General features: G+C 38.8%; 1 protein-coding gene across 1 annotated transcript; it reads left to right on the forward strand.

The window, feature by feature from the left end:
* Positions 1-209: 209 nt before the first annotated feature.
* On the forward strand, positions 210-11716 carry MED17 (mediator complex subunit 17). The gene is made up of 11 exons (XM_010181587.1): positions 210-372; positions 729-948; positions 2237-2373; positions 2475-2559; positions 3656-3808; positions 4440-4570; positions 5742-5926; positions 6499-6636; positions 7619-7736; positions 9037-9196; positions 11048-11716. The coding sequence occupies exons 1-11, from the start codon at positions 280-282 to the stop codon at positions 11251-11253; spliced, it is 1626 nt and encodes a 541-aa protein (XP_010179889.1). The 5' UTR covers positions 210-279; the 3' UTR covers positions 11254-11716.

An 11716-nucleotide genomic window follows, 5' to 3' on the forward strand; every position in this document is an offset into this window, starting at 1 on the left:
CTTGGGCCTGGCTTGTCTTCCCCCGTGGATCAGGTCGGGATATTCGTCACCGAGTCCCAGCAAATTACAGTGGCAGAGGGGAAAAGGATATGCTGCCATGTTGTACTTCATCCTGTTACAATCTCTCTGTGGTTTAAGAATGAGCCTTACCGTGTATCTTTTTACAGTCTTTTGTTTTGCATTCCTTTTTTTTGTTTTTTTTTAGGGTTGGTGAAGTTTCAGCCATCCCTCTGGCCTTGGGATTCAGTGAGGAACAACCTAAGAAGCGCCTTGACTGAGATGTGTGTGTTGTATGATGTTCTTAGTATTGTCAAGGATAAAAAGTTCATGACTCTAGATCCAGTTGTACAGGATCCCCTTCCTCCAAAACAGGTATATTGTACCTAGGTGTGTAGTTTTTATAACTTGACACTGAAGATCTTATTTCATGGGTATTTTTCATGTAAGATATGTACAAGATTTAGTAAGAAGTTCCTTGCGATGTGCTGGTACAGTGCTTTATGAGTCAGGGAATGGCTGAGACTGGGTGGTGAAGCTGATTTCGAAGGCCTGTTAGCTGAAGCTGTAAGTCGAGATGCTACTTGTGACTATATAATATTGTCATGAAAGTTACTCTTATTAAATTTCTGAACATCCAAGAAAACTAAGTTATCAGCCACTGTCAGTTAATTCCATTAATAATATTTGGAGAGTTAAGGTACAAGAAGTTTTTCTCTATTTGTTGCTAGAATCCTCAGTTTCTACAGTTGATTTCAAAGAAGAAGTCATTAGCTGGAGCAGCTCAAATCCTGTTGAAAGGTGCAGAAAGATTATCCAAATCGGTTGCAGAAAACCAGGAAAATAAACGTCAGAGAGACTTTAACTCCGAACTGCTAAGACTGAGACAACACTGGAAGCTGAGAAAAGTGGGAGACAAAATTATCGGCGATCTGAGCTACAGAAGCGCAGGTAAACAATAGGGTCTTTTGTGTTTCTCAAGAATGGATGTTTATATTCTAAGAATTTTTTTTTGTAACTGAAAAAGTAGAATTTTTTAATAACAATATTGGATAATAATATTATCATTATGAGGCAGAATTCTAAAAAGAGGAAACTTGGTTTATTATTAGGGAAAATATCCTGCCATCCTCAACCTAGAAAGTGATTTTAAAAGCTGGCTGTGTAGGATGATAGTAAAGATTCCTTTACAGAGGCAATTCTGTACTGACAACGTAGTTGATCATTTGGCAGATAGACCTTGTAAATCCTTACCTTTATCTATATTTGATCTGTAAAACTTTTTTAGAAGATTGAGGAGCATCTTGCTTTTTTCTCTGAGTGAAGACACATACATTATACCTATCAGTCCTACGTTTGTGAGAAATGATACTGCATAATATGCATTATTTCATGGAGTACAGTAAGAGAGAGTAACCAGCCCAGAGTTCTAGAGCTAATTATGGAGTGAAGGAGTGAGTACAGAATCTTGTCAAACTTCAGATGTAGATACAAATCGGGTATATAAACTGGTTATGTTGGGCTCCAGTTATCATCATCATCAAATTTAGGGTGGTTTCTCTCGTGTTCATGAAGAAGCTGTAGCTGTAACCAAGGGTATGTCTCTTTTTAGATTATTTATCCTAAACTATATGAGCTGTGCTCTGGATGTAGAAGGGATGTAGTAGGACAGGTGTAGGCATCTGCCTTTATCAGTCCCACCTGAATGACAGGCTGTCCAGTTGGTTTTTTACAGACAGAACATTGTCATAGCTTTAAGACTGCAAGCAAATGTCATCAGCGTTCCTTCAAATCAGTAAGGGTGTTGCACTTCAAGCTACTTGCTTGCAAAACTTAGAGCAGTTAATTTTTTGTCTTGTTTGAACCAAATATGTTTTTTCCTCATTCCCTGCCTCTGCTGACACCATTTTTAAACACTGTTCATGTTCTCCCGTAATTATTAAATACTATTTGCTAACTTACTGTAAAATACTTCATATCACGCACTGAAGGACTTAGATGCTAATGTGCTGAAATGAGCCTTCTAATTTACCTGTGTTTTTTTTAAGGATCCATAAAAAAATTTGAGTAGAGTGCAACTGTGGAGATTTGAAGACTTAGAAATACAGAATCTTTCAAAATACGTTTAAAATATTTTGAAATATTCTTTCAAAATTCCTTCAAAATGGAGGTATAAGCCTCATTATTTGCAGAAGATGCTTTAGATGTAGTATGTATGTCTTTGTCCTTCTTTTCTTAGGCTCCCTTTTTCTTCATCACGGTACATTTGAGGTGATAAAGAACACTGACATTGACCTGGATAAAAAGATACCTGAGGATTACTGTCCTTTGGATGTTCAAATTCCAAGTGATTTAGAAGGCTCAGCCTACATAAAGGTTTGCCAGAGAAACTTTAATAATATAGCATGGGGTTTGTTTTGTTATTTGCATGCTTGCAGCAAAGAACAAACATCAAATAATGTTCTCTTTTTGCCTAGGTTTCCATTCAGAAACAAGCTCCAGACATTGGTGACCTTGGGACAGTCAATCTTTTTAGAAGACCCATGCCAAAAACAAAACCAGGTATAGCTACCTATATGTTGTTTTCTGAGTGCACTTTCAAGAAATGGCTTTGCATCTGGTGTTTATTGGAAAATTCTAGCTTGAAAGAAGAGTGAACAAGAATATTGTTACTTAAACCGAAATTTTTTGTGTATGTGTTGCTTGGGCTTTGGAAAGACGATACTTTCAAAGTGTACTCCTTCAGTTTCTCATATACTCAGTTTTTGAAATGCAGTTACTAGGATTGTATTGTAGGTATTTGGGAGCACCTTTTGTTAGTCATTAGGAGTTTGAGCACATAACCAAAAGTGAATCATGGTATTGTGGCTCAACTGGACTAAACGTGTGTTCACCCTTAACTTTGCCCAAAATGCAACATTTGTTTCTGTGACTCATATTTTCTCTGAATCAGAAAGGATGCTGGCAGCATGTGCACTAATTACCAACAGCTCAGCTGGCAGTAGTAGCTTGATTCATTTGATAGGTGGCAGTATCTGAAGGTGTAAACCTTTGGGATTAAAAATTCATTCTTAACTCTTTAGGATTAAAACAAACTGGCAGAATTTTATTTCACAGTGACCTATGACACAGATGCCTTGGTGCTGTCTTGAACATAGACAGGGTGTTGTATTAAGTAAATGTTTCATATGGTACTCAAAGTTACAGTATAGCGCTTGTGTACTTACTCAGACCATAATCTTCCGAGAATTTTGGGCCTATAAATCCTGTGAAAGCATGTACATGAATTTAACAATGTTTGGTGGCTCATTGTAGAGTGAATGTAATAAAGCTAGAAGCACTATTGAAAGTAAATTGCAATTTAAGAAGCACGAGTTTGTAAGCCGAGTTCACAAAAGGCCTGGGAATGTAACGGACAGTTCCAGAAGGGATTTGCAGTTACAATATACATATATGAAAAATAGAAGTAAAATGCACTAGTGCTGCCTTAAAGTGCTTAACTGAGATAAAATTCTGGAAAACTCAATTTGGGTGGAAGATACTGATCACCTTATCTTAACAATTACTCTTAGCTACTGCACAGTATCTGGTATCTGAAGCTACCTTTGTAGCTTCTCTTCACTCTTTTCTTCTGGAAATGTTTGTTCATATTTTTCAGGTTCTCCACACTGGCAGACAAAGTTGGAAACTGCACAGAATGTTCTTTTATGTAAAGAAATTTTTGCCCAGCTGTCACGAGAAGCTGTTCAAATTAAATCACAGATTCCTCACATTGTTGTGAAAAATCAGATAATCTCCCAGCCTTTCCCTGGTAGGGAACTTTTAAAGACTTCTTAACCTACAATTATTTGCTTAAACACAAACTGAAATTCTGATTGATGTGACCTTTTAACACTCTGTTCATAAAAAAAAAAGGTAATCTCCTTGTTTTTCTAAGGTTTTGAAAACCAGAATTTCCTGGAATTTGAATTTTGCTTGCTAATAATAGAAACATTCAACTAATGCACTTTAATTTCTAATTTACTTTTATTATGTTGATTTGGATTGTTTTTCTTTGTGATTGTTTTTTGTCAGTAGCACTTAAAGCTGTCAGCTGTAATGCCATGTGCACATTGCAGTTTGGAGCTGTGTTTAAGTCATTGCAGGCAATTTAAGACTTGGAGTCTTCAACAGAATGGAGGCTAATACTCTTCAGCAAGGTTAATTAAACAGCATAAAGATGGCTCAAAGTCAGCTGATAAATCCTCTGTTCTTACAAGGGGTACAGAACTGTAATTTACTTGCCGTTGGTGCTGTGCTCTCCAACATCATGCTTTGATTTTTCTCTGACACAGTGAATAGTGGTTGTAAAACTACTAACACGTGAAGAGAAGCAGTTCTCAGTAGCCTGCTTGAAAATTGTGTTTCCTCATTGTAATTTTTAAAAAATCTGCTTTGTACAGGTTTGCAGTTGTCTATTTCTCTGTGTCACTCTTCCAGTGACAAAAAATCACAAAAATCTGCTTCTGAAAAACAGAATCCAGAGGATCATCTTTATGTTCTGGAACATAATTTGCATCAGCTTATCAGAGAGGTAATGCACATGAGGGTCAAGTACTGAAGAGTTTTTGAGCTTTTGTTCAGACTTGGTGTGCGGTGGTGTTGTAACAAGAGAGGGCCACTAGAGGTCACTCGCCATCTGCGTAAGGCAGCAAACCGTTGAGGTTTGGTTTGCATGGGTAGTCGGGGAGTTCATTTAATGCTTTCCTAGAATGCTGGTTCTTTACTGAACCTCAGGCCTGGCTGCTCACTTCAGAAAAGCCATGTAAGATTTTTCCAGTACAGCTCATCCCTCTCCCTTTTTTCATTGTGTCTACTTAACGCTTGTCAAGTACTTTAAGTGAGCATCTGTTCAGACTGTACTCCCTTGAAAAAAACCCAATCAATTACAATAACAATTTTGCTTATTTTGAGGTTCACTTCTCTTTTTCGGTCTTTTGGATTCTTGGATAATGTAGCAGAAGGATCTAGGGTAGAAAGTTGAGATTGCGTCTCTTCAGAAAAGAGTACAATTTTAGGTATCTAAGCACTTGTAAGACTGTGTTCCAGAGTCTTCATCTCCTTAGAGTGCAGCTCTGCAGGTCATGCTGTTGTGTGGAAACACTGCACTAGGTTTCACAAAGTGTCCTGGTTTGAGCTAAATAGCACTAATTTCCAAACTGTAAAGTCTCTTTCTTATTCTCTTTTCCCTTCTGGGGAGGGGAGAGGGGTTAATAGAGTGCGTCTGTTCAGGATTTAGTGGCCTGCCCAGCCCTAAACCACGACACAAAGCTTTGGCTCAGTGTTCAGTTCTGTTGTGAATTTCCTTTCTTGACTTTGCTAAATCTTTTTGTACTTCAGTCTTTTCTCTCTAAAATGCTTCCTTTATTTTTGTTGGACCATTCTGTCTGTCTCCAGTAACGTATACAGGGTAGATTTAACAGTAGGAGCTACTGCCATTCTACCTAATTCTGGTTAGCTGGCACCTTTTTTTTAAAAAATCACTTTCCATAATGTTTAAAAGACCTTCATAAACAGGAGAGGCAAAGTATGAGTGTAAAGCTGGCTTTAAGGTGCTGTCAAGTTTATAGAGTAAAAAAGTTGCACTTTTAGAAAGTATGTACACTTTAAAAAACCGATGTGAAGCAGCATATTGTAGTATACATATTATTTCTTGCAGATAAGTTGTGGTCACTTGCTTTTATAACATCTGTTGTTTGTTGCAGTGTCACAAACAAACCCTCAGCTCAACAGTGATGCCACATCCCGCAAGTGCGCCTTTTGGGCCTAAAAGAATGAGACTTGCAGGTCCCCAGGCTTTTGATAAAAATGATATCAGTTCTTTACAGTCAAATGAAGGACTTCTGGAAAAGATAATAAAGCAGGCAAAACATATCTTTTTGAGGCGCAGGTAGGTCACAAGCTATGCATTAAAGTTACAATAAAATGTACCATTATGTAGAATACAGTTGATCTTTTTTCAGTGTTCTTAAAATGAGCTACTTCTTCCTTTACTGTTAATAGTCTTTATTTTTATTTAAGTACTCAGAACCAATAACACTCAGCTATTAAAAAACAAAAGAGAAAAATCAGATTTCTTTGAGGTCTCTGGGACAGTTATGATGTAGGCTGCTGATAGATGTCCCTACTTTTCTTAAACTGCATAAATCTTTTTTAGTATTCTTTTCTGTGCAGTAGCCAATACTGCATAATACCACTTCAGTACTTCTGCAGAATGCTTGTGAAACATACAGAGTAAACAAGTGTGCTTCATTAGCACCAGAATGGTGCTGAAGTAGAACTTTGATCACATGGTTCTGCTAAATTTGCCTGTTTTGGGTTTTGGTTTGGTTTTGTTTGTTTGTTTTTTGGGGTTTTTTTTGTGTGTGTGTGCCACAAAAAACCCACCCAGAATAATAACCTACTCATTTCTTTAACAAACTGTCTAGATTATTGTGGATGGAATATGTCTTTATCTTCTAGAACTGCTCGAACCATTGACAGTCTGGCTAGTCGTATTGAGGATCCTCAGATTCAGGCTCACTGGTCCAATATAAATGATGTTTATGAATCCAGTGTTAAAGTTCTAATAACGTCTCAAGGATATGAACAGATATGCAAGTGAGTATGAAAATGCATGTATCTTTCTAGTTGTAGAAGCATGCAACAATGGCAGAGTGTAGTCAAGTTGTGTTTTACAGGTTTAGATTCTCTTCAGACAGACAAGCAGGAGCCCATTATGTGTGTGCCAGTGTTTGTTTTTCTGAGTTGGAGGGGGAGGGAGGGAGAACAGCCACAGTAAGAAAATTCTTCACCCATTTAACACTTTTTAATGAAGAAATTAGTGACTAGTTAACTAGCACAGTTTCCTTTCAAAGAAAGGAATTGAAGGTGAAAGTGGCTGGTTAAGGGGGGGATTTACTTTGGATAGACATGGTTGAATATAAGCTATCTTTGGTCATGGAGAGCTAGTCAGTGCTCAGTCCTGCCTTGGTTGCATAGGTACTGAAATGTGGAATTCATGTAATTCATGCTATTAGTTATGCACGTTGTCATCGAAATACGAGATTTCATGTTCCAGAAACAAATGTCTGCATGCTGACCAGCAGGGAATTAACTAATGTGTTGACAGGAGATGAACCAATTGTTTTTTCCATTTTGAGCAGTATTCTCTGACTGTGTCCAAGTGAGGAGCAGACTGCGGTCATTGGTGCAGTTTACAGTCTTGGTTCCAGAGTTCAGATGCTCCCCAGGATGGTAGGACAGGACAGGCCCGAGTGTTACATCATTTTCCCCTGCGCCTCTGGAAGGAAACTTGGGTACAGTGGGAGGCAGGGAGCTGTGAGGCACCTCAAGAGGCTCCTTGACCTGAACAAGCAGTGGACTAGGTCTGGGAACAGGCCACAGAATATGTCCCCTGTGGTACAGAGGGAGCTGTCACAATGAGTGAAGTGTTTGGAGTTGCTGTTGTATTCCACAGCCTGTGCACCATCCTCATCTTGGAGTTTTTGCCAATAAATTGTGGAGGATTCTGTGTTCGTTGTTTCCTGTTTTCTTAAGTATTCTAATACATTTAGAATAAATGTGCATCTTATCTTCAAAGGTCCATTCAACTACAACTGAACATTGGAGTTGAACAGATCAGAGTTGTGCATAGAGATGGAAGAGTTATTACGTTGTCCCATCAAGAGCAAGAACTGCAGGATTTCCTTTTATCTCAGGTAGACTCATATGCATTATTCTTCCCTTTCTTTTAGTGTTTGGGAAACAGAAGAAGTTAGAATCTCACCTTTATGTAGAAAATGTTAGAAAACTTCAAATAAAGACAGTGAAAATAGGAAGGCAGATGACTGAATTTTTCAGTATGTTTGTATAGTGACTTCAGCAACTGTTGCTAAAACATAATGCCAAATTTTGCTAAGGTCAGTAGTAATAATAGTTTTTTTTCCCCTCCTGTTTAAAGTACATTTCTCTATAGTACTCATTATGGGAGCACTAAGAAGAGGGAGCACGTGTTCTGCTTACTTCAGAACAAGTCACTGAAAGTCATAGCAGACAATAAGGTCTATGAAATATATGAAACTTACTGTAACCAAGACCTATCTAGAGCAGAGATCTTAATGAGCCCACAATTACTGTTGTTTCAAGGTTGTCTTGTTAATGTTCACTTTGCATCAGCTATTACTAAATTGGCTGATATTTGAATGAACTTTGTTTTGTTAACTGCTTAGAGCAAGCTGCTGGTTTTATTCAGAAGTGTCTCTCCCTACTATGCATTATAAACAGTCAAAATACAGGTCCTTAATAACAGTGCTTGGCTTGTTGCAGTTACATGAAACTCCATGACACAGAAAACAAGTTGTAACAGATTCTGCTGAGGGTATCTTTTTGGTCAAGTGTTTTCAGACTTGCTCACAGAACTGCTGAACGGTGCTAGGTACTTGTTGCAAGTGTTAAGCTGTGATACAGAAAAACATTAGCATTTAAACTTCTGAGCTGTTAAAGCTCAATGCTTACATTGGACATTAATGGAGATAATAATGTGTCTGAGAACCTCAACTTCTTTTTCCCCTGAGTTTGCAATTATAATTATCTCAAAGATTTTGTATGGTTTGTAGCAGAGGTCTTATTTCCAATCAAAGAGAGGACTATTTCAGAATCCTGTTTCTATCAACTGAATTATTTCTTGAGACCTAAATAACGGTTTTTGTAAATTGAAAGCAATACTTAAGTAAAACACAGGAAGCCCATGTTTCTGTGAAACATTCACCTACCTGCGTGGTGTGCTTATTACAGTGGTCTTCTCTGTCTGCAGAGGAACTAGTCCAAATAGCACAAAGCTCTACTAGCACTAACGTAGCATATACATTAAAAAAAGTTCCTCTGAAACTAGAGAACTTGAAAGTCAAAGTCATTTTTATAAATACTGTACAGCAGAAAACAAAGAAGTTTTAAAACTACTGAGCAGTTCTTTCTGTGGTGTGCAAGTACTGAACAGAATATGTACCTCTTATCTTTCAGATGTCACAGCATCAAGTACATGCAGTTCAGCAGCTTGCGAAAGTTATGGGGTGGCATGTGTTGAGTTTCAGTAATCACGTTGGTCTGGGACCCGTGGAGAGTATTGGCAATGCATCGGCAATTACCGTAGCATCACCAAATGGAGACTATGCCATTTCAGGTAGTGTTTTAAAATCTTAAAATTCTGGAGGTAATTCTACAGGTTTTCTTAAGTCTCTTTCTGAGATAGTCTCTAGACTTACAGAATAATGTCAATTTATAGCAAAATATTCTAGAAACAGTCACTTTTGTGTATGGAATTGACACCTAAACAGAATCAATGCTTTGCCCAGTAAACCGCTGAATGTAAATCTGATTTATTTTACACAGGCTTGAAAATATCTCTTAGAATTAGCATAGAAAAAATAGATCACATAAACCACCTTGATCCTGAGAGAAGGGAGCAAGGCAAACAACAGGATCACAACTCTGGATTTAATGAGAACAGAGTTTGGTGTCTTCAAGGAACTTCTTTGAAGAATTCTGTGGACACCATCCTGTGAGAAGAGGGGTCCAAGAGAGCTGGTTGGTTGTTTTTTCAAGGATCACTTATTTCAAGCTCAAGAATGGTCATTCCTATGTGCAGGAAATTGTGCAAAAGTGATAGAAAATCCGTGTGGGTGAACAGAGCTCATGACTAAACTCATGACATAAAAGGAAGCTGTAAGGGATAAGCAGGATCAGTTGACCTGGAAAGAAGATAGACTGTCCAAGCATGCGTTGCTGAGAATAGGAAGCCTAAAGCTCATCTGGTGTTAAATCTGGTGAGGGATGTACAGTGCAACAAGAAGAGCTTCAACAGATAGGTCAGCAGCAAAAGAAAGACTAGGGAAAATGTGAGCCTGCTGTTAAATGAGGAGATGACCTGATGGCACAGGACAGAGAAGGCCAAGGTACTCGATGCCTTCTTTGCTTTGGTCTTAAGACTGGCCTTCAGGAATCCCAGGTCCCTGAGGCTCATGGGGAATTTTGGAGCTAATAAGTTACCCTCAGTAGAGGAGGTTCAAGTTGGAGAACCTTGGTAAAAGCAAGACATACACAAGTTCATGGTACCAGGTGGGATGTATCCATGAGTGCTGAAGGAGCTAGCTGATGTAAGGCCACTCTTGATAATTTTTGACAGGTCATGGTGATCAAGAGGGGTTCCTGAGGGCTCGATGAAGGCAGATGTCAGGTCTTATGTTCAAGGAGGAGAATCTGAGGAACTATAGTCCAGTCAGCCTTACTGCATTTACTGGGAAGATGAGGCAGAAAAACAGAACCAGAAGCAGTTTCCAACCATACTGCGGAGAAGGAGGTGGTGGTGGAATAGACAGCATCAATTTATGAAGGTGAAACTGTGTTCGATCAGCCTGATAATCATCTCTTGTAGAAGGCTAGCTTGGTAGGTGAGGAGAAAGTTAAATGTTGTCTCTCTTACTGAAAAACAACCAACCACCACCACTCCCACAACATCGAAACACAAAAACCCATCGCAGTCTACAGAACGCCACCACCCCTCTACCAGTCTTGCAGAATTTTGTGATTAAAAGTATCAGCTACCCTGAGTGACTTCGTTCTTGTTTGAGATAAATCCACTAGAAACAGTATCTTTTTGATACCTTTTTCTACAGAATGGTGGGGACTGCATCCAAGGTAAGAATCGGCAAAAAAAGCTTTGCCCTTCCTGGCATCATTAGGGGGGGAAAAATGCATTTGTAAAGTGTATGTGGGGGGGTTTTTTGTCAAATGTTTCTTGGGTTTGCTCTAACCAAGAACATGTAGTGCTAAAGCAACAAAATCATAGAGAAGTGGGAGGTGAAAGAGAGAAAATTCAGAGAAAAGCTTTAAAAAAAAAAGGTAATTTCCCTCGTTTACTTTCAGCATGTTTGGAATTGAGTAGGAGTAATGTACAGAGTCCATGAGTAAGGATATTTAGTGCTATTAATTCCTACAGTGTAAAAATGCTCATAAAAACCTCTGTTCATCGCAGTACGTAACGGTCCGGAAAGCGGCAGCAAAGTTATGGTTCAGTTTCCGCGGAGTCAGTGCAAGGATCTCCCGAAAGGCGACGTGCTGCAGGACAACAAGTGGAATCATCTGCGGGGGCCGTTCAAGGAAGTGCAGTGGAACAAAATGGAAGGGCGTAACTTTGTGTATAAAATGGAGCTCCTCATGGCCGCCCTGACTCCCTGCTAAGAATCCGTCAGCCCCTCCGTGGGGGCTGTGAATCAGTGCTGTGCTGCCAAGGATCACTGCCCGTGCAGCAAAGGGAGGTGGAACCTATGGGGCAGTACAAGCAAGCAAGCCCAAATTGATTTCCTGTACAGATAACATCTGTTGTAGTGTTTGTAATAAAACTTTTTTCAATTGCATATAAAATACAGCTTTTTGAAAAAGTTCCTTTCGGCTGTAGCTTTGCAGCTTGCTCTCTCTAGAGTAACATAGCTGGGTAATTAATGTATTTCTGTTTTATAAAATTAAATTCAGTAGTCCTTTGCTACATGAAAGGTTTGCTCAGAGTCATTCTCTTTCACTTTGTGCCCCTACTTTTTCTGAATAATTCTTTGCAAGTATTTCTGAAAGATGAAAATGACTGGAATTGAATTGTGCTATCAGTAAGCCTTTTAGTGGCTTATACCACAGGGAATGGCTATCCTTG

This window comes from Mesitornis unicolor, unplaced genomic scaffold (assembly GCF_000695765.1).
Source record: "Mesitornis unicolor isolate BGI_N332 unplaced genomic scaffold, ASM69576v1 Scaffold34213, whole genome shotgun sequence".
Taxonomy (NCBI): Eukaryota; Metazoa; Chordata; class Aves; order Mesitornithiformes; family Mesitornithidae; genus Mesitornis; species Mesitornis unicolor.

Excerpts from the sequence above, each read along its gene's own strand:
- MED17 (XM_010181587.1), top strand. The coding sequence starts at position 280 with ATGTGTGTGTTGTATGATGTTCTTAGTATTGTCAAGGATAAAAAGTTC. Across the intron at positions 4,571-5,741 it reads TGCATCAGCTTATCAGAGAG|TGTCACAAACAAACCCTCAG; the intron begins GTAATGCACATG and ends TGTTTGTTGCAG. Across the intron at positions 9,197-11,047 it reads TGGAGACTATGCCATTTCAG|TACGTAACGGTCCGGAAAGC; the intron begins GTAGTGTTTTAA and ends TGTTCATCGCAG.